This window comes from Puma concolor, chromosome D3 (assembly GCF_028749965.1).
Source record: "Puma concolor isolate L17-30 chromosome D3, mPumCon1.1.hap2, whole genome shotgun sequence".
Classification (NCBI taxonomy): domain Eukaryota; kingdom Metazoa; phylum Chordata; class Mammalia; order Carnivora; family Felidae; genus Puma; species Puma concolor.
The window spans coordinates 8,062,146-8,088,109 of NC_141678.1; the positions used below are offsets into that span (position 1 = coordinate 8,062,146).

The 25,964-nt window shown below is 42.5% G+C and overlaps 1 protein-coding gene across 2 annotated transcripts; it reads right to left on the reverse strand.

Annotated features, from left to right (window-relative positions):
* Positions 1 to 207: 207 nt before the first annotated feature.
* Positions 208 to 18,613, reverse strand: RNF34 (ring finger protein 34). 2 transcript variants are annotated; one of them, XM_086681627.1, is made up of 7 exons: positions 18,461 to 18,568; positions 14,832 to 14,962; positions 7,567 to 7,785; positions 5,354 to 5,761; positions 3,732 to 3,866; positions 3,249 to 3,450; positions 208 to 1,170 (listed from the first exon to the last, which is right to left on the reverse strand). In XM_086681627.1, exons 3-7 carry the CDS (start codon positions 7,768 to 7,770, stop codon positions 980 to 982), a joined length of 1,140 nt encoding a protein of 379 aa, XP_086537753.1. In that variant the 5' UTR covers positions 7,771 to 7,785; positions 14,832 to 14,962; positions 18,461 to 18,568; the 3' UTR covers positions 208 to 979. The 2 variants fall into 2 exon arrangements, with proteins under 2 accessions (XP_086537753.1, XP_025789022.2); XM_025933237.2 differs by lacking the exon at positions 14,832 to 14,962 and having other exon boundaries at positions 18,461 to 18,613.
* Positions 18,614 to 25,964: the final 7,351 nt, after the last annotated feature.

Sequence of the window (25,964 nt, forward strand, 5' to 3'; positions counted from 1 at the left end):
TAGAAAGCACTCGGCACAATACCTGGTCATAGTCAACAGCAAATCTGTAGTTAACCTTACTGGGGAGTCAGCAGCAAAGGTAGATCACTGCAAGGCTTTGAAGGTGCTCCTGTCCCCATGTGAAGAAAGGTACTACACCAGGCGCAGACACCCATTCATGCTGTACCCAAGTGAATTAGAAACTGGCTAGGACAATGTAAGCAAAAGCATTTTTTAAAATCTAATTTTATTCCTAAAGTTCAAATTAGCTAGCAGTAGCACTGAAAATACACTTTCACTATACAAAACAGTGTAAACTGATTACACGTGAATAAAGATTTTAACACACACACTTCTCTAATGAACGAAGCTAGAGGCAGCCCTTACTCTAAAAAGCTGTACCTGAACAGAAATGGACATGTTGAATCTAAGGCCCTGGCAGTTGACTATAGAATGTCCTTTGTTCCCAATTACGTTTAAACGCAGAAATAGCAACAATGTGGAAACTTACATTCATCAAATAGTAGCATTTAAAATATACATGACTAATAAAGTGAACATTAGAGAGGACACTGCTCAGCGTGTACCGTGTTGGCCACTTGTGGACAGTGATCTCATCCAAAGAACAGAAGTTTCAAACATCTGAGTAGTTTAAGTTAAAAATAGGATGAAGGAGAAATAAGAGAACAGGATAAGTGTTCTCCAAAGGGAGCAGTAGCTGACGCTGTAAGCAGTCTGACTTCGTCAGCAATTAGTGATCATGGACATGGGATGAAACCCAGCAAAACCTGGGAAACGGCTTGTCCACAGGCTGATAGGTGCATGGCATGGACCAATGTTGCCACAACTTAGGATCGAATCTTTCTGTCCCCAGTTAGTAGTGAAAATAATCTTTAAAAATAGTCTCAGCCTCTGAACAGTAAGTTTCCAGTCCCTTCTGTGCATTGAAATGTCTGGGATCAAGCGTGGGGCGAGCGTCCTGTCGGGAAGAACCTGGACTTCAGGACTTGAACACATGCACGGCGCGCACCACGTACTGCCGGCAGATGGGACACTCGCTCATGCGCTTGCCGCACTTGGTGCAGGTGACCATGTGCCCACACTCGAGCAGGACACAGTCGATGACGGCGTCCATGCAGATACGGCACAGGCTGTCATCTTCCTCATCCTGCAGCTGCAGCCGCTCACCATCTGAAAGGCAACAGACAGCTGGGGCTGCAGGCACCGCGCTGCCCGACGGGCGCTCAGCAGGCATCTGGGGTGACCGCAGCGGCCGTCGAATGAGCCCAGGGTTGTAACTTCTCTGCACCTCAGTTCCCTCTGCTGGAAATGGCAGTGATAATAATGTCTGTACCTCGTATTGTGGAGAATAAGTGAGAAATGCTTAAGGCCAGGTATGAAATGCCCAACAAATGTTACCTACTGATTTCTGTTTTTTATCTGTATGTAACTCCAAGTGTTTGCGATAAGGATAAATTACTTCTGTAAGTGAAAATGAGGAGACCCAATGTTGTCCTACTAATGGGCCTCAGAGAGCACGACTGGAATTTCCAACCCAACTGTGTGGCCTTGGGAAAAGTCAGTGTCCAGAGCTTCATCTCAGTAGGAACTTTATTTCCACACTGATAGAAAAGTTATGAAGTACATCAAGCAGCCTGTACTTGGGGGAAAGTTTAGAAGTATCTCAAAAACCAACTGTATTCCTGGCCACCCAGGTACATTTGGAGTCTCTCTAACTTGAAATGGATAAGCCATCCTTGCTGTGTGGCCCAGGTTGGGTTCTGAGAAAATCCAACCTGGGGTAAGAAAAGTGCTGAATGAATTTTAAAAAGTTCACCTCAGCCTGAGATTTGTCGATGGAGCTATGGACACTGAGGCTTCCCTTTCTACAGCTTGTAGAGGGGATCAATATATCACGAATACAGTTAGAAAAGAAGAGGAATTCAACCTTCAAGGGCCAGTAGTCTCTGGATTTAAGAGAAATAACAATGCCACAATCAGGAGATTCTTGTAAACCAGGGGCTGGGGACAAAGGATGGATGGGATGAGCCAATGGAGAAGACACTAGAGGGCTACTGAATAAATCAGAGTCTAGGCTTTGGTCCCCTCTCCTACATGGAACTTTCTTTCCAACTCTTACAAGTTCTGAGCATAAAGCAGAGGAGCCAGGGTCTGTCAAGGGTATTAGGTAAGACTGTCGGGGTGAGTCTCAACCTAAGTGGCTTCAGCCAGTCAAAATAGGGAAGATTCCAGCTGTGCTCAAAACAAAATGAGTATTCCACAAACCTGGAGATTGGGCCAGGGAAAGGGTAAGCAGTGAATCAACTGAAAAAGGCACTTTGGCAAACGCGCACGTCACGGCTTCCTCTACCATAAACTCCTGGGGGGGTAGGTGTGAGGATGGCTACGCATGACCACTGTTCACCGTACGCAGCTGGCACTTACACTTGCTAAGTAAACGGGCTTCTCCCCTCACTGCGAGGATTCCATTTCCCAGCCAAGGCCTGGGACCTCTGAAGGCTCTGAGGATTAAGATCTGTGTATCTGCCACTGTGGCATCACCTTAGCAATAGGGATGCCATAACACTGAGTATTCTGGGCATAAACCTGTTTATCAATAATTGCTGTATTATAAGCAGATTTAAAGACAAAAAACTCAAGATGGAAAAGTTAGTGATGGGAGGGCTGTTTAGATAGAAATAGTATTTGTCGGTCTAAACACCACTAAAATCTTTTCTCTTGCCTATAAACGCTCTATGGCTTGGCCCTGTTACTGGCTGAGAATTTCTGCTCCACGCTTCATCAGTCAATAGTTGAAGAATTCTTAACCTCAGCTTTTCACAACTTACACAGAAACCTGATGCTTGATGCTAAGAACTACTTAACATCTTGGCTGTAGAGAATTTCTTTTTCCCAGTTAGGATTTAAAAGCTACCGAGCTAACCGAAGTATTGGCCTGCCAGAGGGGTCAGTGAGAAAACACGCATTTTTAGAGAGACAACAAATTTCATCAGACTTCTCACAAATTATGGCGAAGAAAACGAGACTGACAAACGATTATCTAACTCACCTGCCATTAGTGATCTCAGAGCCAACATCACATAATAAACTTACTACTTAACAGATCAACAAACAGGTTCCTACATCTAATTCGCTCAATAAAAGGGTAGTTTTCGCCAAAAACGTGCCTTCACTGTGGCAAAAACAGCCAGTTTTTAAAAGCCAAAAGAAGGCTACCAGAGAGGCAAAAAAGAAAAAAAGAAACCTACATGACTTTTGGTTTTCTTCATTCTCTTTGTATAACCGGTTTACTTTCTCTACCAGCTCCCATTTCTCACAACAGCCAGAATAGTTGACAAAATTCCGAGCCAGGATCTCCTTCAGCTGCCGCACGCTCATCCCTTCCACCTCGTCAAGGCTCGACAGGTCAGAGAGCGAAGCTCTCACTCGCTTCTTGGAGAGGCCGGGCATCTGCAATCACAGAGGGCTTCCTGAGCTCCATTCCTGCAAACACAGACCTCCCACAGCCAGGCGACTGCATGCGCCCCTCACCCCGCAGTCCCACTGCCCCCCCACCCCCGGCCCTGGTGTTCTTCCCAGACGTCGCGTCAGTTCTTGAAGTGTCTTCTAGATGATGCTACATTCAAACCAGAAGAAACATCCTGGGCTAATGTGGCACATGGCCGCATGGGCACTCTACCTGCCTGCCAGGTTCCCCTGTCAAGGAGACCAAATTTGACAGGAGCTCTCACCCGCTCCTCCAAGTTTTCTTCATCGTCATCATCCTCATCATCTTCGTCATCTTCATCATCATCATCATCATCATCTTCTTCTTCTTCTTCTTCTTCTTCTTCTTCTGTGTTTGCTGAAGCTATTTCACTTTGTACCTACACACATAATCGATCTCATCAGGTTAGGAATCCTATTATCCTAACGGCATCCACCCTGTTTGTCAATACTTATCACTGGAGAAAACCTTTCCCACAGATCCTCCCCAAGAATGACCCCAACACCTGGCATACTCCACAGTGACCTTGGGCTCCAAAGAGTTGGGCCCTACATAACTTCATAAACAACTTACCTTCCATAAAGTTATCTCAAAACCCATATTCCTTTGTGTGTGTGAATTTGTAAAACCTCACCAGAGTATTAACTCCCTGAGAAAGGTCCTGTCATGAAATGCCAAAGCCATAAGTATATGTAACTGCACCGCACTGTTCTCAAAGGACCTGCCAAGGCTGGTCTGAGACACAGAGACAAACTAAAGTTCCAGGTCCACCCCAAGCGGCAGGGCCAATTGATTTTAAAGACTTCAATCCCACTACATCAAACTTAGACATTTTGACTCCAAAGAATGGTTTTTAGATTTCCTCACCGATGCCTGTTGCTGGTTCTAGTTTTCAGAAATGCCTCCACAATCAGAGGTACTCTTCTTCAGGAAGAGCACAGAGACCTTCAGCATGGGTTACGTGCCATCTTTCCTATCTTTCTCTTCAGACTTGATTTTGGCCATAGCTCTACAATACTCTAGGTCAGTTCCCAGCTTCAAACATTCCACCCCACTCACTGGTTCACACGCACCATGTCACAGCACCCAAAGACCCACACCTCCCAAGTGGGGTCCTATAACCAAAAATGGCACAAAAGTCAGAGGTGTCGTATGTTTGCATCATTATTATGCCAGCTCTCATTTGGAAAATAAAATTCCTAGCTTGGACTTCTCTACTTTATGACTATTTAGAGGTAGGTAGGCCCGATTTCCCTCTGCTTTTAACTGCTTTCTTCAGAGAAGAAAATTAAATGTGGAGAGAAGTGTTGAAAACAATCCATTCAGTATTTTGGAGTCATTCATACGTACAAACTGAATATTAATTACAAGCCCTTGCAGGTTATTCAAGCAGAATGCCCAAGGACCCCACTGGGACAATATTCTACCATGGCATTTCTCTGAAATTAGTAAATAATCACATCCTTTGACTAATTCAGATGGCTTTTTCCCATTATCTAAATTAGAATTAGAGCAATTTTACTGTCGCAAGGCAACGGGGCATTAGGTTAACTTACTGTATCGTGTACGTGGTCCCTGACAAATGAGCCTACAAACATTTATGCACTACTTTTCAGTCATTAGTTTAACAGCATTTCACGTCTTGGGAAACTGAAGCAACCTGAGTCAAGAGACTGCTGAGCTTCAGACAGCTGACTCTGGGGCTCCCTGCCACCGAGGCTCTGTGCCCCCCAGGAGAGCCCGTGTGCACAGGAGTCAGAGGTGTGTGCAATCTCTGCTCCCACAGGGGCTCATGAAGCCGTAAAGACCCCACCACATACGGCCGAGCAGACACGCCAGGCCCTTGGGGGGATCCCAGCCTCGTACCTGTGCCAGCGCTCCAGATGCCAAGGTCCGGTCTCCACCCATAAGCTCTCCCTGAAACGAAGACACGGTAGCAGAAGGGGCTGTGTAGTTTGAAAAAAATGAATGTGTGAAAAAGCTAGAAGTCTGGGACTGTGAGGAATTCAGACTGCTCGTGTCCAAGTCGTCCTCAGAGCCCAGCCCGCGGTGGCAGAGAACGAGATCTACCAAGTCTTCCTTCTCTCGACAGGTGTCAATGGGGATGTTTCGAAGAATGAGATACTGCCGGAGATCCTTGACTTTTAGTCGCATTAACTGTGGGCGCTGAAAGGCCGTCTCTTGTAGTAAGTGACAAGTGGAACATCTACGGAGATTGTCTTGTAAGACTGAACAGACGGAGCAAAAATCCTTCTTGCAGTCACAGCACACATGCTGGAGAAACAGAGACAAGAAGCAGTCAATGACAGCCACCTACAGGCCCCTGGGAAAGCACTAGTTTTCTTCCCGCCTTCTATAAAATTCAATTTTAGTTCTTCTAGAGTCTCCCATGGCACCTGGCTACTCTCATAGCCACTTCCGTGTTCCGAGGCCATGAAAATCGAAACACTCCCTGCTCAGGCAGTTTGGATTCACAGAAGTTCAAAAACAGCCCTTTAAGAAAAACACATACTTTTGTGTTAATGAATTAAAACCTTTCCACCCCTTGGTGCAAACATGTAATTAGCAGAACAGAGCTGACTCGAACCACGTGGAGCAGAAAGCACCACCACAAACTCTTCCTGCTCTTTTCCTATGTGAAATTCCCCATTTAAAGACAAGGTGGGCAGGGGACCCAACACAGGGAAAGGGAAAGAGAAAGACAAATGATCTCTCAAGGTTGTTCCAAGCAAACAGAGGATCTCACTATTCTAGTCACCTGTACCCTGCCGAGGCCTAATCACACTCAAAGCCACTGCACAAGCAAAGCTTAGGGACGACGTGAAGATGTGACCCTTTCTACTTGCTGCACTGTTCCCACCAGCTAACACCTTGTTCCCGAAGTGTTTCAGAGGACTGAACTGACGATCAAAGACTGAGATGGCCTCGCAATATGATGGTGCTCAGAAAAAAGGACTTTCCGTCCTAGAGAAAATAAGTGTTGTAGCCCAACTGTTTCATGTTGAACCTCCACACAGTAGTTACCTTACACTTATTTCTTCACTTGAGTGAAGAATGTGGATAGGAATACATTTTTTGGAACACAAGGTCAGTTACAGTAAATCACCTCTGAACAAAACTGCAGACTAATGAAATCCCTTGCTCCAGAACATAAGCATCATCAGGAGGAATAAAGTTTACAGAGCTCAGAAGATGCCTGAGTAACGTGAGAACAATACCTCATCAGGACACTTGAGCAGTAATACAGTCCATTCAACTGAGCACTTAAAAAAAAAATTTTTTTTTAATGTTTTATTTATTTTTGAGACAGAGAGAGACAGAGCATGAGCAGGGGAGGGCCAGAAGACACAGAATCTGAAGCATGCTCCAGGCTCTGAGCTGTCAGCACAGAGCCCGACGCGGGGCTTGAAATCACAAACTGCGCGATCGTGACGTGAGCCGAAGTCAGACGCTCAACCGACTGAGCCACCCAGGCGCCCCTGAGCACTTTTTTTAAAGAGAGTGCGAGAGCACACTCTTGAGAGTAGAGGAGAGAGGCAGAGAGAGAGAGAGAGAGAGAGAGAGAGAGAGAGAGAGAGAGAAGGAGCATCTTAAGCAGGCTCCATCCTCAGCACAGAGCCCAACACGAGGCTTGATCCCACGACCCTGGGATCATGACCTGAGCTGAAACTGAGTCAGAGGCTCAACTGAGTTACCCAGGCACCCCTCAGGTTAATAAGAATTTTTTATATTTTTAGGGTGCCTGGGTGGCTCAGTCAGTCAAGCATCTGACTCTTGGTTTCGGCTCAGATCATAATCTCGTGGTTGTGAGTTCGAGCCTCACACCAGGCTCTGCACTGACAGCATGGAGCCTGCTTGGCATTCTCTCTCTCCCTCTTCTCTGCCCCTCCCCATCTCATGCTCTCTCTCAAAATATATAAAAAAAAAAAAATTTTTTTTAAGGTGGGAATGCTTTACATAAGGTAATAGTAAAAACTTAAAAAGTTTTCATATTTTTCACAAAAAGATTCACTAGTATTCAAAATAACATACAATCAAGAATTGTGATGTTTCTATAGATAACATTTCATCCAACTCACCTTCTTTCTAAAGACTGAAAATGAAAGTCCACAGGCTTTGCAAACTATATTAGGCCCTTCCGTAGGTGCTGGTGGGTAAGTGGAAAAATCAGAGTTTGGTGCAAATCTGAATGGACCGGTGCCTCCTGCAAATCCTGACTGCTGGCCCCGGACAGCTCCAGTTCCCATGACTTCATTCAGCAGCCCACAGCATGAAGCCCACATAGACGTGGCACCCGCCTGGAAAGGGACACAAGTAGAGACCACAGTTGAAAGCTGAGTGGAACCTGGGCTCTCTAGGAACTTCCGGGAATGCCATTCTGGAGAGGCTCATTTGCCCTGAGTAACTTCGAGATTATTCTTTTAATTGAGGCAAAATTGGTATATAATGAATTTTGGATGTACACAATTTAATACCTGGATGCACTAGAAAGCGATCACAAGTCCGGTTACCATCCATCACCATACAACTGAGCTGCTTCACCCATTTCGCCCATCCTCTTACCACCCTCCCCCCCCCCACCCCCGCCGCCAGTAACCAGCAGTCTGTTCTCTGTGTATCTGTGAGTGTGTCCGTTTGTTTTGTTTTTTAAATTCCACATGTAAGTAAAATCATACAGTGTTTGTCTTTCTCTGCCTGACTTATTTCCCTTAGCATAATTCCCTCAAGGTCCAACTGTGTTGTTACAAATGGGAAGATTTCCTTCTTTTTTACAGCTGAGTAGTATTCCATTGTATGCATTAACCACATAATATCCATCATTCACCAATGGACACTTAGGTTGTTTTCCTATGTTGGTTATTGTGATAATGCTGCAGTGAACATAGGGGTTGCACAGATCTTTTTGAATTAGTGTTTTCATATTCTCCAAATCAATACCCAGAAGTGGAATAGCTGGATTATGGTATTTCTAATTTTTCAAGGACTCTCCATACTGTTTTCCATAGTGGCTGCACTAATTTACATTCCCGCCAACAGTGTACTAAGGTTTCCTTTCCTTCACATGCTCTCCAACACATATTTCTTGTCTTTTTGATAATAGCAATTCTAGTAAGTGGGAGGCAAGATCTCACTGTGGTTTTGAAAGATCATTCTTTTAAGCATCACAAATTTAAGCTCTTTGGAAAGAGATCATTTTTTGGTGTTTTCAAAGAATACTTGGCAATGGGTAAAATCATGACACATCATTAAACAAAAGGAAAAGATACAACATATACCCAATTTTGTAAAAAAAAAACAAAAACCAAAAAACAAACTCCACACACGCTGAAACAGATACACGTGCATGCACACACATGAATGACTGAACAGAACTACAGGCTGTGTGACACGTGGGATATGCTTACAACAAAACAACTGCTTGTTGCTTATCTGAAATTCAAACTTAACTGAGCATCCTGTCTTCCATCTGGCAACCTTCAACTGGTGACCACTGCACTAGATAGCACAGCAGAACGGCTAAACGTCCAACTTCGGCTCAGGTCATGACCTTGCAGTTTGCGAGTTTGAGCCCCACATTGGGCTCTCTGCTGTCAGCGCAGAGCTCACTTCAGATCCTCTGTCCCCCTCTCTGTCCCTCCCCCACTTGCATGCATGCTCTCTTTCTCTCAAACATAAACATTTTTTTTAATATATAAATTCAAATTACTTAATTTCGTTACACTTCTGTTCTCACTCACAGCCATGCCTAATAAACTATGGCATATAAAATTTTTTAATTTTTTTTAAATGACTGGGAAAAACATCAAAATGCCAACTGAAGCTCTGGTTTTTAATGTAATTTGTATACATTTATTTTCTCCAGTTTTTCTCTACTTTCCAAACTCTTTAAAAAGAATACATTGCTTTGACATTAAAAATATATTTTTATAAAAGCAGTGATCCTATCTTTTCAAACGGAAAATACTAAACACAATTTCTGATGACTGGATAACCATCATGACCTTCCACGGTGTAAGGATTATTTGTCACTCCATTGAATGTCCTGATATTAACGTATTGCCTTTTGGGTTTTTCTCTAGTCTCTTCCTTTTCTGAGAGGCACCACTGCTAACATTATACTCACCTCCAACAACCCCCTTTATTACTGCAGACTCACAAAGCTGATAGCCAAGCATGTCAGAAGTATATATGAAAATATATTTTCAGTGAGGCTCAAGGTACTTTCCCAAACAAAAGTATAAAAGCTGTAGTGTTTGGAACCAATGAACTTTTTGCCCCTTGTCCTAATTCTTAAGCATATTCTAGACTCTAGATAATGTGATAGGTAATGGAAGTCCAGGTGGATGAGATCTGATTAGTTAAAATGGCCACATAGTTCCATATTTTATTATCTAACTCTATCAAACATTTGTTATTTGTCCAACAAGCTCTTAAAAATGTTTTTTCTAAACAACCTCAAAAGGCTATTTAGAATGCTACAGAAGGATCATGCTATTCTTGCTACTTCCCACAAGTAATGCTACATTAAATATAGGGAAAGGAGAAGGTAAAGCAATAGGAAACCACAATACAGGGTTCAAACAGTCTCAAGTAGCAGGGTCACTGACGTGAGTATTATATGGCTTCACACCCTATAATTCTAGAGAAACAGTGATGCCTTTAAAAGTCAGGTTAATGGGGCGCCTGGGTGGCTCAGTCAGTTAAGCATCCGACTTCAGCTCAGGTCATGATCTCGCGGTCCATGAGTTCGAGCCCTGCATCGGGCTCTGTGCTGACAGCTAAGAGCCTAGAGCCTGTTTCGGATTCTGTGTCTCCCTCTCTCTCTGACCCTCCCCCATTCATGCTCTGTCTCTCTGTCTCATAAATAAATGTTAAAAACAATAAAAATAAAAAAATAAATAAAAGTCAGGTTAAATTATAATTAATAGTTCATACCTTTAAACAAATATATACCTCAGGCTTGAGAGCCACAGTATGTTTAAACATAAAAATATGAAAATCCAGGGGCGCCTGGGTGGCTCAGTCGGTTAAGCCTCTGACTTCAGCTTAGGTCACGATCTCGCGGTCCGTGAGTTCGAGCCCCGCGTCGGGCTCTGGGCTGATGGCTCAGAGCCTGGAGCCTGCTTCCGATTCTGTGTCTCCCTCTCTCTGTGCCCCTCCCCCGTTCATGCTCTGTCTCTGTCTCAAAAATAAATAAACGTTAAAAAAAAAATGAAAAAAAAAATGAAAATCCGGATTTATTAAGTTCACTGAAAGTGAGTGTTCTTTTCTGTGGGGAGCACAGCACAGTGTATAGAGGTGACAAGTCCATCTAGTTACCGTGCTACAAACCTGAACCTAATGTAACATTGCAGGTCAATATCAATAAAACTGTAAAAACACATTTTAAATGAAGCATTCTTTTAGCAAAAGATTTATCCTCAGTGCTTTAAACAATGAGCTCTTGGGGTGCCTGGCTAACTCACTTGGTAGAGGATAGGACTCTTGATCTCCGGGTTGTGAGTTTGAGCCCTACACTGGGCACAGAGATTACTTAGAACACACACACACACACACACACACACACACACACACACACACACACACGAGTTCTAAAAACTGAAAATGTTTTTAAAAATTCAATTTGCAGTATGCCTGAAACTAATATAATACTGTGTTAATCATAATGAAATTAAAAATACATAAAATAATTGTTTTCAAGTTTACCATTGGGGGGATAAATATAATTTGCACGTAACATTTTTGGGAAGGAAATACCTCAATTGCAGAAAGCACCACTGGGATAAACTCTTCTTCATTCCAGGAGTTTAAAGAAATAAAGTTCTCAGTAAGCTTCTGCTTCCTGCTGACCTAGCTACAATAGTTAAACAGCTGTGTTGGCTTTTATCCATAACCCTTCTGATTCTTGGTGATGTGCCTCCGCAAACAACTGCAAGTTCCTTGTGGACATGACTCCCTCCTTGCACAACATCTAGCTCCACCACGACTGATAAGAAAATAACCGTGTAGAAGGTTTCTTCATATTACCTCTTTAAAGGCAATGTAATATTACATTTTGCATGCTACCCAGAAAGATCCAATTGCATCTTTTTGAGAAAGTATTAAAGGTAAGAAGGACTCTAACCTAGCAGGCACGAAATCTCAGATGTGAGCTCAATAAAAAGCAGCACTGTCACATTTTGTTCCTTCTACCAGAAAGCAGTTTTACAAGAGTTAAGGAAGGATACACACTTTCAAACCATATAAATGAGTAGAATCATCACAATTCTAGGCTGCAAATATTCACAGCTCTTATGAATAGAAGGATTTATTTTGGGAAAACAGGTAGAATCCCTATACGTATATCAATATTGGGAGTAACAACTTTCTCCTACTCCTCATTTCTATAAAGGGGAGGGAATTTCCTCTTCATTCCCCAGAAGGGAAAAGAATGAAAAGAACACTCCTATCTTCTTTTGGTCATCACACTACAAAATAAAAAAGCTCAAGCCAACCCCCAAAGTGTTGTCCCAGGCAAAAATATGTTGCTACAACCTAATATTTAGTATAATTCAGCCAAAGACCATAGGAGAGGGAAAGAAGAAACACCAAAAAGAACTAGGTCTCAGCCTCATCAGCAGAGAACTTAGACAAAATTTCCCAATAATACTCACACTTCAGGGTGACCCTACCTACTTAGACTATTATCTTCTGACAATAGCATTTGCAATACTCCAGCCTTCTTCAAAGTTCAGAGATTTGCAATCATGGAATCCCAGGCACTAATTTTACTTGAAGGACCTTTCTTTCCCATCCAGCGTATTTTTAAAAATTAACTTCCATTTCCCCCTTAAACCCCACGTTTTCTGGCACCCCAGTGCTGAAGTGCAGATGATCTCTCTTCAGTGATTCGATCTCCCCAACTTCTTGGGAGTGGGGATTTTTAGTTCTGTTCCAGGGGGCTGCTGCCTTGGTCTCCTGCTAGCAAACTGCACAGGCCTATGACATGGCCCTGAAAACAGTGGTTGGACTCAACAGGGGAACCTTAAAAAAATACCGATGCCTGGGTCCCAGCCCAAGATTCTTAACTGGTCTGGGTATAGCCTGACGCATCAGAATTTTTTTAAAGATTTATTATTATTTTTTAAGTAATTTCTACCCCCAACTTACGGCTTGAACTCACAACCCAGAAACTAAGAGTCACATGCTCCCCTGAGCCAGCCAGCCCCCCCACCCCCAGAATTTTTTTTAAGTTCCCCACTTGATTCAAATTACAGCAAAGGTTACAAGGTTAACACCTGCTCAGTTTAGGCCATTTCTGTTTCCTATCTACAGGGTTTCAGCTGGAAAACCGCTCTCAGCAGAGTGCTGACGAAAAGAGGCTGTGGTTATTTCCAAAGCCTGTACCTCTCCAGTTCCAGGACCAAGACCTCAGCCAAATGCTCCTCATAATCTGTGGATAATTTTTCCCTGCAGGAGTAGGACATGCCTCCCCTGTTTCCTCTCCCTCTATGGTCTCCCCTAGTCCCTTCACAAAGGATCGGCTGAGTTTTTAACAATTTTATCTAATTGTTATATTAGTTCCTTTCCACATATTGGCCTGGAACTTTTGTTGAAATTTGGTGCCTTCTTTCATTTTTAATTTATTCCGTCATTTTATTTACTCTTTGCTTTTTGGCCCCAACTTTTTATTTCCCAAAGTACTCCTCTCCATATTTTCTTGTGTAAAATCCCCAACACTGGGAGAAAGAAAATGATTTCTGGGTCAAAAGCAGCCCTTGTTCAAACTCTTTTTGTCCTTCACCTGCAAGTTGAAGAATCCATCCAGAAGGTGAATCCCCCCCAGGCTTGTTGAACTCCATTTCCTTGACCCCTTTAGTATGTTTCATCTTCCAGCACTTTCCCTTAACATCCCAATTTCCTCAATATTTTCTGCACGTCCCCTCAGGGCACAGGCATTCCTACCTCACAACTGTCACCTTGACGTTCACCTAATAATGCTTGAAGTGTCCTGCACCAATTTTTCCCCTCTCAAATCTGTCCAGATTTTACTACTTGGGGTAACAGTCCCAATTTTTGAGTGACAGAATCTATAAAAGCAATTAGGGAAGTATTTCAGAGAGCACTTTCCCAAGTTTACTGAATGTGGGCTCTTGAAGGGGGGGGTGTGGAGGGGAACATGCCAAATGATCCTCTGAGCTCTTGACTCTGCCTCTATGTCCCTGGAGCCCAGTTCCCGTGTCTCATAAGATATCAGCCAAAGAGCTTCCCTCTTTTTGCATCTTCCCTTTAAAAGCTTTAGATTTAGAGACCCAGGCTCATGTTCTTTCCCACAGTCTTCCCTATCCTTTAAGATCTTCCACCAGTTTAAGCAGCCTGCATTCCCTTATTTTTCCTTTATTCATTCTCTGTTCACCTTTTGGTAGTAAGACTGAAGCATATTTTCCAAACTATTCCACTTCCTCCTAGATTTTCTGAGCAAACCTAATTCCTAGACAGCATACAAGGCACAGCCCTTTGGCTTTTAAATTTGCATTAAATTCACTGAGTTGTTACTCTGCCCCCATTCCAAAAAGGTGTGATATTTACACCTTTTTTATGCCATTCATCTTTTGCTTATTAAAACAATATTTAATATTTAATATTTACGCCATTCATCTTTTGCTTATTAAAACAAAAAGCTACCCTTCCGTGAGTGAAGCCAAAGTCTGGATTTCTGAAAACTACAGCTATGATCTGGGCTTATGTGACTAACAATTCTAAATCCTACTTGGGACCATGGCTAAGAGCAAGACTCTACAGGCTGAACTACATGAATCCGAGAGGTTGGAAGGAACAATCTGTAAAGATGGCAACATTTCTTCCCTGGACCATAAATGTAGTTCAGAAATGGAGACTAACTGAACAAAACAACTATCTACCTATGCCTGGCACAAAACTTACTCAGGGAATTTAACTGTGTTTGCAGTTTATTTTCTACTCCTCAATGACTAGCGAAAATAAATGATTTTCATGATAATCTAAGCCCTTTCCTACATACCCCCTTAGGCCAAAATTGCTCCTGAATAGAATACTCATGGGACATGGCCTGCCTGGCTTGTATTAGCTAAGAACTAGGTATCATACTAAAAACTTACATGCTCTGTGGTAAAAAAAAAAAAATCAAATTCTAAAGCCTCCTCTGAACTGGCCCAGACACCTAGATCTCATGTTATTCTGGTATCCAATGCCAGTTTTTGTGTTTTTTCCAAAGCCAGTACACCAAGATTTGGGGGTGAAGGGGGGCAATAATGACTTTTTTCACTCCCAATTTGGAACTAATTAAGAAATAATACAAACAAATTTAAACGTTTGCTTTACTTACACCAATTTGAAAGCATGACTTTAGCTCTGTTGCCTATTGGTCTTGTTAACAGGCCAGTCACCAGCACAGCAGACCAACAGTTGCTTGTCGTCTAGTTGACCACAATGCCACCACCCCATAGGAAGACAGATCTGAGAAAGTTCCAGAAAGTACCGTTTGGTTCCTGTGCTAAAACTTACCTACATAAAAGTTCTCCTCTTTCTCTGATAGCATAAATCCTGAAAGTGTTTGTCTTATATTGTTCCTTCTAGAGGATGAGTTAGAAAGTATCTTCCCTCTGTAGGAGTACAGAGGAGGGGAGTGTATCCACAAATCTAAACAATTTGCATGCAAGTGGGACTGAGTTTCCAGTGCTCTGACATTTATTTCCATGAGACACCACCAATTTTATAAGCACTCTCTCAGATTCCTCAGATTCACACAATATAAGCCCACTCTGAATCATCATTTCAGTCAACAAAAGCAAGAGGAAACATGCTGTATCTTTGCAAAACCAAAAGCCCAGCCTTTTTTCTGGCAGAGTGCCAGAGTTTTCAAATGGCTTCAAGGTTCAACCATCTTTGATTGAGAGAGAAAGAGAAAGAAAAAGAGAAAGAGAAAGAGAGAGAGATCTAATGTGCTTTTAGAATCCCTGCGGAGGTAAAATAATTCCAAAATGCTCAATTAAAAAATGTTTGCTGCAAATTTTGAATCCTATTCTAAACCACATCAGGATGTGATCCCTTTTAATGATTCCACCAAATATAATAGTAACTAGGCAAACTAGAATGAAGAATTTAAAAAGCCATGCTGGTTTCCATGAAGACTAAATGACAGCCAATGAGAGAGAAAGTTGATGGATTTGAAAATAGCAGAAAACTAACGATCATAGTCTAAATCATTTTTTCTAAATAAGCTCTATGCCCGTCATGGGGATTGAACTCACGACTCTAAGAGTTGCATGTTCCACCAACTAAACCAGCCAGGCACCCCTTTATCATTTGCTTTTGATTAAAATAGGTAAAGAGCAATAATAATGCCATCTCCTAGGAGTTGCTTGCCATAACTCTCAATTAAATACATTATACAGTTACCTCCAGGTTTCAGACTGAAGAATATTAATTTTCTTGGATGTTGTATGAAGCTAACTAGGACCAAGCAGGAATTCAATTCTTCCACCAAGGAATGTTTTGTCAGAGAATTCACTCACCATATGTGTTGTTTTCAACTCCCAACAATTTTGTTTGCTAAAACTCAATGTCCTTGTGTTAAACAACACGAAAAGATATTTCAAACCTCACCACTAGTGATGTAAAATAAGTTTTACAGTTTCCTATAGAACTTAGGACTACCAGAAGAAACAAAGCAAAGCAGAAGAAACAGTTGAGATAATTATCAAAAATCTTTAACCTATTTAGAGCCACATGAGAAGAACATGCTCCTTAAAATGTGGGAAGATTTCTTATGGAAACTGCAACTGAAATAAAATTTGCAGAAATTCTGCCTTTTTAATTAGCAACTAATCAGACCATACACCACAAAGGAGGAAATTCTACATCCTAAATTCTGATAGTCTAAATAGACTGGTGTCTATTTAGGTCTCCATTTTGCTTCAAAAAATATCTATCTTTGCTACATTTTTACCTACCACCAAACCTTGTTTCTAAAATTTCGATTCAGCAGTATCTTCCACTTCAATTGATTTTAAAGAACTTGATTAAAAAGTTCAATACTGGACCTGTCCTTACTTCTTTTCCTTCCACATCTAGTTCACTGATGGGCCACAAATTTAATACTCCTCAAGATACCGACATTCTTTGAGAATATCTACACACACACACACACCCCTATTTTGTTTCTGAATCTTAACAGAGCAAGATGATAATTTTCAGGGAAGATAGCTAGTTTTAGGTATTTTAATAGGCATTCTAAGTTAAAATATTTTATAACTATACCAGGAAGTTAAAAATAAGGTGTTAGGGACACCTGGGTGGCTCAGTCGGTTGGGCATCCAACTCCTGATTTCAGCTCAGGTCATGATCTCACGATTTGTGGGTTTGGGCAGTGAGGAGTCTGCTTGGGATTCGCTTTCTCCCTCGCGCTGCCCCTTCCCTGCTCATGCTCTCTCTCCCTCTCAAATCAAATAAATTAAAACAAAAATGTGAATAAAAAAGGTCTTCCAATATCTTCATACTTTCACACACTGTTCGCAAAGTTATCTATTTCTGGGCACCTGGGTGGCTCAGCCGGTTAAGCATCTGACTTCGGCTCAGGTCATGATCTCGCGGTTAGAGAGTTTGAGCCCCCTCGTTGGGCTCTGTGCTGACAGCTGGGAGCCTGGAGCCTGCTTCGGATTCTGTGTCTCCCTCTCTCTCTGTCCCTCCCCTGCTCATTCTTTCTCTCTCTCCCTCTCAAAAATAAACATTAAAAAAAAAAAAAGTTCTCTATTTCCAAAAATCTTCCTTATTTCCTGAGGCCAGAAACATCCTTTCTTGCTCCAGAGCATTTAGGGTTTGACACCTTCCATCATACTCTGCTTTGTAATGTGGTTGAGAAGGTCTTTTCTCTCTAGATTGGCAAACTCCTCAAAGGTGGACTGCATTTTCAATTACTCCAACTCAGCAAGTCTCCCTCGTACCAACACACAATATTTGCTGAAATTTCTCTAGCCGCCTGACACTCCCTATCAATCTTCCACGGTCCATCTTTGAGGTTTTTTTGGTGAAGGTTCTGTTTGAAGCCAGCAGTTCCCGGTTATTTTCCTTACCCACAACGAGCACGCCTCTTCACTGGGATTAATGAAATCGTCTAGGTCTGAAACAGGATCACCTTACCCCACGTGGTTGGAGTTCAGCTAACGAATCAATACCTGGACTGACTGTCGTACACAGAGCTCTGTAGAACTCTCGGCGATCAAGTTGAGAAAATCAGCTCCCAAAAGTAGGCCAGAGTCTCCCCGCTTCCCCTTTTCCTTAAACTTCTCACTCACTAATGTTCCCACGCTCTCACACCCACCTTGAAGAACTCAAGCTGTCAAATTACTTGCTGCGTACCTAGTGGCGAAGCAGACACATCCAGTTTGCTAGCGCTCTAGGTCACGGCCCCAAAGATAAGCCTGAAATCCCTCGGAAGGGCGCCCCGAGGCGTTTCTAACCTGTTAGCCTGGCCCCAGCCTCACGACTCCCCACACTAACTCCTTTTCCCTTCGTCCTGCAGTTCGCATCCTGCGACGGTCCCGTCGTGTTCCCGACATCTGGGTTAGTTCAAGGACTCGGGACGGGAGAGGGCACGCTGTGGGCAAAAGCATGGAGGGCTGAGGCGGGAACTAGGGGGTCTGCCTCGGGCCCCCGAGGGAGAGGACAGGGCCAGGAGCAAAGACGGGCCCACCAGGCTTGAGCGCGGGGGCCTCCCGGCCTCTCCCCCCTCCTCAGGCTCGCTGCAGGGAGGCGCTGTGGGAGCCGGAGAGGTCCCAGAGCCCAGGATCTCCGCTCCGGGCCGGGCAGGGCCCGGACGCCGGCCCGGGACGCCCCTCAGCGGAGCTCTCCGAGGTGCCGGCGGGGTTCACCTCTGAGGCTAAAGGAAGGCACTTCAGGCGTCCCGGCCAGTTAGGAGAGGCGAGGAGGAACTGCCCGGCCCCACCGGCCTCTCACCTTCATGGCCGCGACCGCCGCGTCTCGGTCGGCTCTGCCGGGGAACTAAGCACCATAGCAGCTCCTCGCACAGCCGCCCTCCTTCCTTCTGGGCGGCGATTACGGCGCCTCCCGCGGCGACCTAGCGTCCCGACGTCAGGGGCGTAGTCGCGCCCGCCTCACGCCCCCAGGAAGAGCGCCGAGCGGCGGCGGAGTCGGCCAATCCGGATCCAGTCCTCGGGGGGCCGGTCACCAGAGCCAATGAAGTGGCGGGAGCGGGGCGGGGCCTCTGGCCTGCCGGGTAGGCGGAGGAAGACTCCATTCCGCCCGGAGCTGAGCTGGGCGGGTCTGGGCGTTGGCGGGCGGTACCCGCCGGGGCGGATTTCTTGGCTGGGTCGTTGAAATAGGAGTCAGCGTCCCCTGAGGAACCTGTGTAAGCGGAGATTTAGCTTTGGGGCTAGGTGATGAAGTCTCCAGGGCTGAGAAGGCAGGAAGGGGCGTGGTAAATTTGAAAGTAGGTTTGAAGGCTTTTTTTTTTTTTTTTTAATAGCAGTCAGAGCAGCACCTCTGGATTTCCTCCCGGGACGTTGAAGCCTCTCACACTCGGTAATGACCTTAGGTCTCGGGAGGGTCTGGTGAGCAGAGCGGCAAGCCGCGCAAAGACGCGGCTTTAAAAGCAAGGTTTTATTGAAAACACTTGAACCAACGGTTCTCAAATCCCAGCTGCTCTTTTAGAGCGACGTTCAAAATAACCAAATCCGAACACAATGAGAGAATTCAGACGAGCCCTTGGAGTTGACTTTATTTAGAGAAAATTGAGGTTGTAAAATAAAGTATCGGTTTTTTCAGTCCGACTTGGTGACATTCCGTTTGTTTTCCCACACTTCCTCTCCCCTCGAACTCCACCGTATTTAAAGAAAAATACAGGATGATGTCAATTCACTCACCTCTCAAGAGGACCAAAACTGTTGTATTTCTTTTAAACAGATTTGCTTATATGCACCATGTGGGATTTAACACAAAGGCACGCCACTTCCTCAGGCTGCAAGAATACTTATTTTTTAGCTTCTATTTTAGCGTCCTTCTTTTTCTTCAAGCACTGCTGAGATAATGTCATTTAACTTCTTACGCAGTTCTGTCCCGAGGTTTCTTCTTTGGGAAAAAATGCAAAGAAAGCCTTTCATTCACCACGTTGGAGCAGCAGCCGAGCTTCGCTGGAAAAGAGAGTATTAATTTATTCTTCTAATGATCTAGGCACAAAGAAACTCAATAAAAACTCACTGGTAGTACAAAGCCATAATTCTCCCTCATAAGAAGGAAATCTGGCAGGCCTGCCTCAAAGTTAACGAAGAAGCACATGAAAAGATGCTCAATGTCATTAGCCATTAGGGAAATGCAAATCGAAACCACAATGAGATTCCACCTCACACCCATTAGGATGGCTAAAATCAAACAGATGATTAGTGTTGAAAGGATGTGGAGAAATCGGAGCCTTAGTATATTGCTGTTAGGACTGTAAAATGGTGCAGGTGCTTTGGAAAACAATCTGGCAGTTCCTCAAAATGTTAAACGTCGAGTTACCATACGACCCAGCAATTCCAGTCCTATGCATAAACCCGGGAGAGATAAAAACATATGTCTGTAAACAAACAAAAAACACCACCTCTTGTAAATGAATGTTTACAGCAGTACAATCATCAGAGCCCAAAAGTGGACAAATGTAAAATGTCCACTATTTGATGAATGGATTAAAAATGTCATCCATATAGCAGAATATTATTTAGCCAAAATAGGAGTGAAGTAGTGACACATGCAACAACATGGATGAGCTTTGAAAAAACAAAAATGATGCTAAGTGAAAGAAGGCAGTCACACAAGGTCACATATTGTTTGATTCCACTGATATGAAATGTCCCTCTTAGGCAAATTTATAGAGACAGGAAGTAGAGTAGTAGTTGCCAGAGGTTGAATGGGTTAGAGAGGAATGGAGTGACAGCTAGTGGGCAGTTTCTTTTGGGGCAATGAAAATATTTTAAAAGTTAACTGTGGTGGGGGCACTTGGCTGGCTCAGTTGGTGGAGATGTGACTCTTGATCTCTCGGTGATGAGTTGAAGTCCCACAAAGGGCATAGAGTTTACATTTAAAATAATAAATTAAGTAAAATTAACTGTGGTGATAGTTGCACAACTGAGTAAATACACTAAAAACTATTAAATTTTACTATTTAAATGAGTAAATTGTATGGTAGGTGAGTTAAATCTCAATAAAGCTTTGATAATAATAGAGATGTTGGGGGTGCCTGGGTGGCTCAGTTGGTTTAGCATCCAACTTCAGCTCAGGTCATGATCTCACAGCTCATGAGCTCGAATCCCTGACCCGCATCAAGCTCTCTGCTGTCAGCGCAGAGCCTGCTTTAGATCCTTTGTCGCCCTCTCTCTATCTCTCTCAAAAATGAATAAACATTTAAATAATAACAACAACACTAATAAAGATGTGGAGTAAAAACACACCAAAAAAGAGTTTATAAAACTGGAGAGTAGCCAGAGGAAGGTAATGAAAACAGCCAAGGGTACACCTGAAATGAACACTATGTTAACTATACTGGAATTAAAATAAAAACAAATAAATGAAACAACAACAACCACGGGTAGAGAACATTTTTTTTAAATGTTTATTTTTCAGAGAGAGGGAGTACAAGCAGGGAGGAGGAGCAGAGAGAAAGGAAGACACAAAATTCAAAGCAGGCTCCAGGCTCTGAGCTGTCGGTAGAGCTCAAACTCACGAACCCACGAGATCATGACATGAGCCAAAGTCCGACACTTAACTGACTTAGCTGCCCAGGTGCTCCAAGTATTGGAGAACATTTTAAAACTATAACTCTTGAGGCAAACTTATTTTGTGCCTAGCAAAAAGTAAGCTCCCAACAAACGTTTGAGTGAATTCTTTCTTCTGTAAGACTAAGAAGGAATAGGATATTGACAAAAAAACCCCACAAAAACAAAACCCAAAAAAACCCAAAAAACAAAAAACCTCACCCATTAGGGAGTAAATAAGGTACACACTCTCTAAATAAGTTCACTCTCTCATAAGTTCACACTTTCTAAATACTTTAAGTTGGGACCTCCTGAAGCTTGAGAGGCATTTTCTGGTTAAACATCATACTTTTTCAATAAATGAGATAAATTATGTGATTAATTTTTTTCTTTGTTTCAAACTTTATATGACACCTTTCTTTCAATTGTGTACTAATTGTACCAATTGTGGTTCAGGAAAATGTGGTCTGATTGCTAAGGTAATCATAACAGCCTAATACTTTGTATTTCAGAGTCAAAAGGTATTACCCAGGCACGTGAGATATTTATTGCAGTTCAATTACTTGCTTAGGATGTCATTAGAATGTTATCTGAGTTGGGTTTTTTTAATTCCCCCCAAAATTTTATTGAATTCAAAATGGGCTATGTCAAATAATTTCAAAACTTGTCTCAAATTCAAGAAGTAGCAAATGTTTTGTTGTCTACATTTTTTAAAAACCTACTGAATAATCTATTTCTTTCAACATCATGTGTATTCATAAGACAATAGGGTAGAAAGCTAGCTATTTTTATTCTAGCAATGGATTCTCTCAAAGATAAAAAGTCATAGAAGACCATATGAGCCTTTTTGCAAAGTTGGTTAGCAACTTGCTATACTAAGCTATTTCCTATTTTGGAAATTTTCAAACATATAGGAAGTAAAGAGAAGTGAGTGATGAACTCCTTGTATCCATCACCCACTTTTCACAATTCTCTACCTTCTACCATTGTCTCATATCCAGCATTTGTATCTCTGCCCCCACTCCCCACCCATCCCCCATCAGAGTTATGTCACATCATTAGATTAGTGCATGACTGGTTGCCTGGATATGAGCCAGATGAAGGTATCTGAAAATTGGGTCTGATTTGCTTGTTGGGTCACCTTCACAAATGTAACTATTTTACCCAATGTAATTCATCTTCTTTGTGGCTGTTGCTTAAATTTCATGACTTAGAAGACTGAAGGGTTCTCTAACGATCCTCAATTAACCTGTGTTTGCAAATACCAAAGCTGTAGATAGGGCATAAAATCTACTCACCAGTAGAATGAAAAATCATCTCTTCATTGGATTGCTTGAGCCAGGTCTTATCTGAATCCCAGATGTCTGATTGACTTCTGCTATGGTAAAAATAGTTTCAACAATGCTTACTGCATTTTATAGAACTGTCTATGCAGCTGGAGAACAGATGGTTCCACAGAATCATTTTGTCCGGGACTCAGAATCTTTTTGGAATTCTGCTGGTGAATTATTTTGCCAACCTGAACATATAACCCTCTTCTACCTTAAGTATCTCCATCTGTAAAATGGAGATAATGATTATTAACTAGCAGCTTATGTCTTACACTTTGCCGAATGGTTGAAGAATCTGGATGCTATACGTGAAACAGAACTTTGAACTGTTTTCTACAGAGTAAAACAAACAATGTGGGGCCATTTTATAATTCTCTAAAGTAAAGTTGGAGCATTTTACGGGCTTTCCTCCTCCCCCTTGATCCCCATGAGTAGGCAGAAAGGGGACAGGGTTTTCTTTTCAAGCCTTGGGAAACTGAGCCACAGAAGGGAGCCTTGGTGCCTGCGGCAAAGTGAGGCAGCAATGAAAACGGGACCAGCTGCCAAATCTTCTACATCCAGCCCAGTATTATGCTCGCCTATATTACTACTCCTAACAAAGGCGCAGACCTTGTAAAACTAGTTACCTCTTGTCCATTAGATCCACATTCACATATAGACTCTATGGATATTATATACAGCATTGGGGAGACAATTCGTCTACCACTGAAATGTGGAGTCAGTACAATTTCCGCCTCGTATTGATATATCATTCGAGTGTATTAAGCACCCACTATGTGATGCCAAGCACCAAAAAAGAGGGCACATCCCCTCTCCTCATGGAGCTTAAATGGTCAGAATAAAAGAAAATGTCGGAAGTGGTACATTGGTTTCCTGCGGCTGCCATAATCAAGTAACCACAAATTTGATGGCTTAAAACAACAGGACTTATTCTCTCACGGCTTTGGAGACCAGAAGTCCTAAATGAAGGTGTTGGCAGGATTGGGCTTCCACCAAAGCCTCTAAGGGAGTCCTTCTTTGCCTCTTCTGGCTTCAGGAAGAAGCCTCTACAGACGGTTCCTTGGTTGTGGTAGAATCCCTCCAGTCTCTGCCTCCCCGTCTTCATACAGCCTCCTGTTTATGTATTCTTTCTCCCCCCCCCAGGTTTACTGAGATGTAATTGATACATAACATTGTATTAGTTTTATGTGTACAATATCTCTTCTTATGAGGACACTGGTTATTGGGGTGGGGGATGGATGAAATGGGTGAAGGTGGCCAAAAGGTACAAACTTCCAGTTATAAAATAAATAAGTCCTGGAGAAAAAAACAAAATAAATAAATAAATAAATAAATAAATAAATAAATAAATAAATAAATAAGTGAGTCATGGGGATATAATATACAGCATGACAACTATAGTTAAAAGTACTGTATTGAGGGGTGCCTGAGTGGCTGAGTGAGTTAAGCGTCTGCCTTTGGCTAAGGTCATGATCTGACGGTTTGTGAGATTGAGCCCTGCACCAGACGGCACTGACATCATGGAGCCTGCTTGGGATTCTCTCTCTCCCAGTCTCTCAGCTCCTCGCCCCCAATAAATGAATAAACAAATAAATAAACAAACAAATAAACATTTTAAAAAATTACCATCACAAGAAAAAAAGATCTGTAACTGTATGTGGTGACAGATGTTGGCTAGCCTTACTGTGATGATCATTTTGCAATATATACAAATATCAAATCATGTTGTATACCTGAAAGAAACATATCGTATGTCAATTATACTTCAATTAAAAAAAAAAAAAGGCAGAGCAGTCATTGGATTTACGGCCCACCCATATAATCCAGGACGATTTCATCTTGAGATCCCTAACTTAATTGTAATGACCTTTTTCCCAAGTAAAGATTTGCAGATTCTGGGTGGACATGTCCTTCCGAGGGCCACCATTCCACCTACTACAAGTGGCAAGACTGCTAAAGAAAGATAAATGTATATTCAGTATTCTACCTTCTCATTCCCCAGTTTTAGGACAAAATTCTACCAAATTGAAGTAATTTTATTCATCATGCCTATGTTAAAATACACTTGAGTGGCTGAGGTAGTTGAGCATCTGACTTTGGCTCAGGTCATGATCTCATGGTTCATGAGTTCAAGCCCCACATTGGGCTCTGTGCTGTCAGCGTGGAGCCCCCCTTCAGATCCTCTGTCTTTCTCTCTGCCCCTTCCCCACTGGCGCTCTCTATCTCAAAAATAAATAAACATTAAAAAAAAATACACTCCTCTCTCTCTCTCTCAAAAATAAACATTAAAAAAATTTTAAAAATACATTCATGGGGAGCCTGGGTGGCGTCTGACTCTTGATTTTGGCTCAGGTCATGATTTTGCGGTTCCTGAGTTCAAGCCCCACCAATGGGCTCTGTGGTGACAGTGCAGAGCCTGCTTGAGATTCTCTTTCTCCCTCTCTCTCTGCCCCTACCCCCTCACATACTCTCTCTCTCAAAATAAATAAATAAATAAATAAAAATACACTCATATATATTTATCTTTTTTTATTGAGATGTATTTGATCTACAATATTGTATAAGTTTAAGGTGTACAACATATTGATTTGATACATTTACATCGTAATGATTGTTATTGTAGCATTAGCTAACAACTCTGTCAAATACTTATCATTTCTTCTAGTCTTGCGAACAATTAAGACCTAGCCTCTTACCAAGTTTAATGTTTATAATACTGTCATTGTCTATAATCATTGTGTTGTGTTTTGGTTCTCTTGGACTTATTTATCTGCTAGTTGCCAGTATATACATTTAAATAACATTTCAGGGCAACTGGGTGGCTCAGTTGGTTGGCGTCGAACTTTGACTCGGGTCATGATCTCATGGTTCATGAGTTCGAGCCCCATGTCCAGCTTTGCACTGGCAGTGCTGATCCTGCTTGGGATTCTCTCTTTCTCCCTCTCTCTCTGCCTGTCACCTGTCCTCTCTCTCTCAAAAATAAATAAACATTAAAAAAATTTTTTTAATAAATAAAGAACATTTCTCCCATTCCCCTACCTCCCATCCCTGGTAAACATCATTTGACTCTCTGCTCTTATGATTATTTTTAATTCCACATATGAGAGGTATCATACAGTATTTGTCTTTCTTTCTCTGACTTATCTCACTTAGCATAATGTCCTCAAGGTCCATCCATGTTGTTACAAATGTCTTTTCTAGTTAAAAAAAAAAAAACTCCATCTCTCTACTCCAAAATCAGCCTACAGAAACAACCTCTCTTTTTCATCACTGTGACCTAGGGAGGTGAATCCACTACCACAGTTAGAGACTTCAACACCCCTCTCTCAGAAATGGACAGATCCAGCAGGCAGAAAATCAGTATCAGACATGGTTGAACTC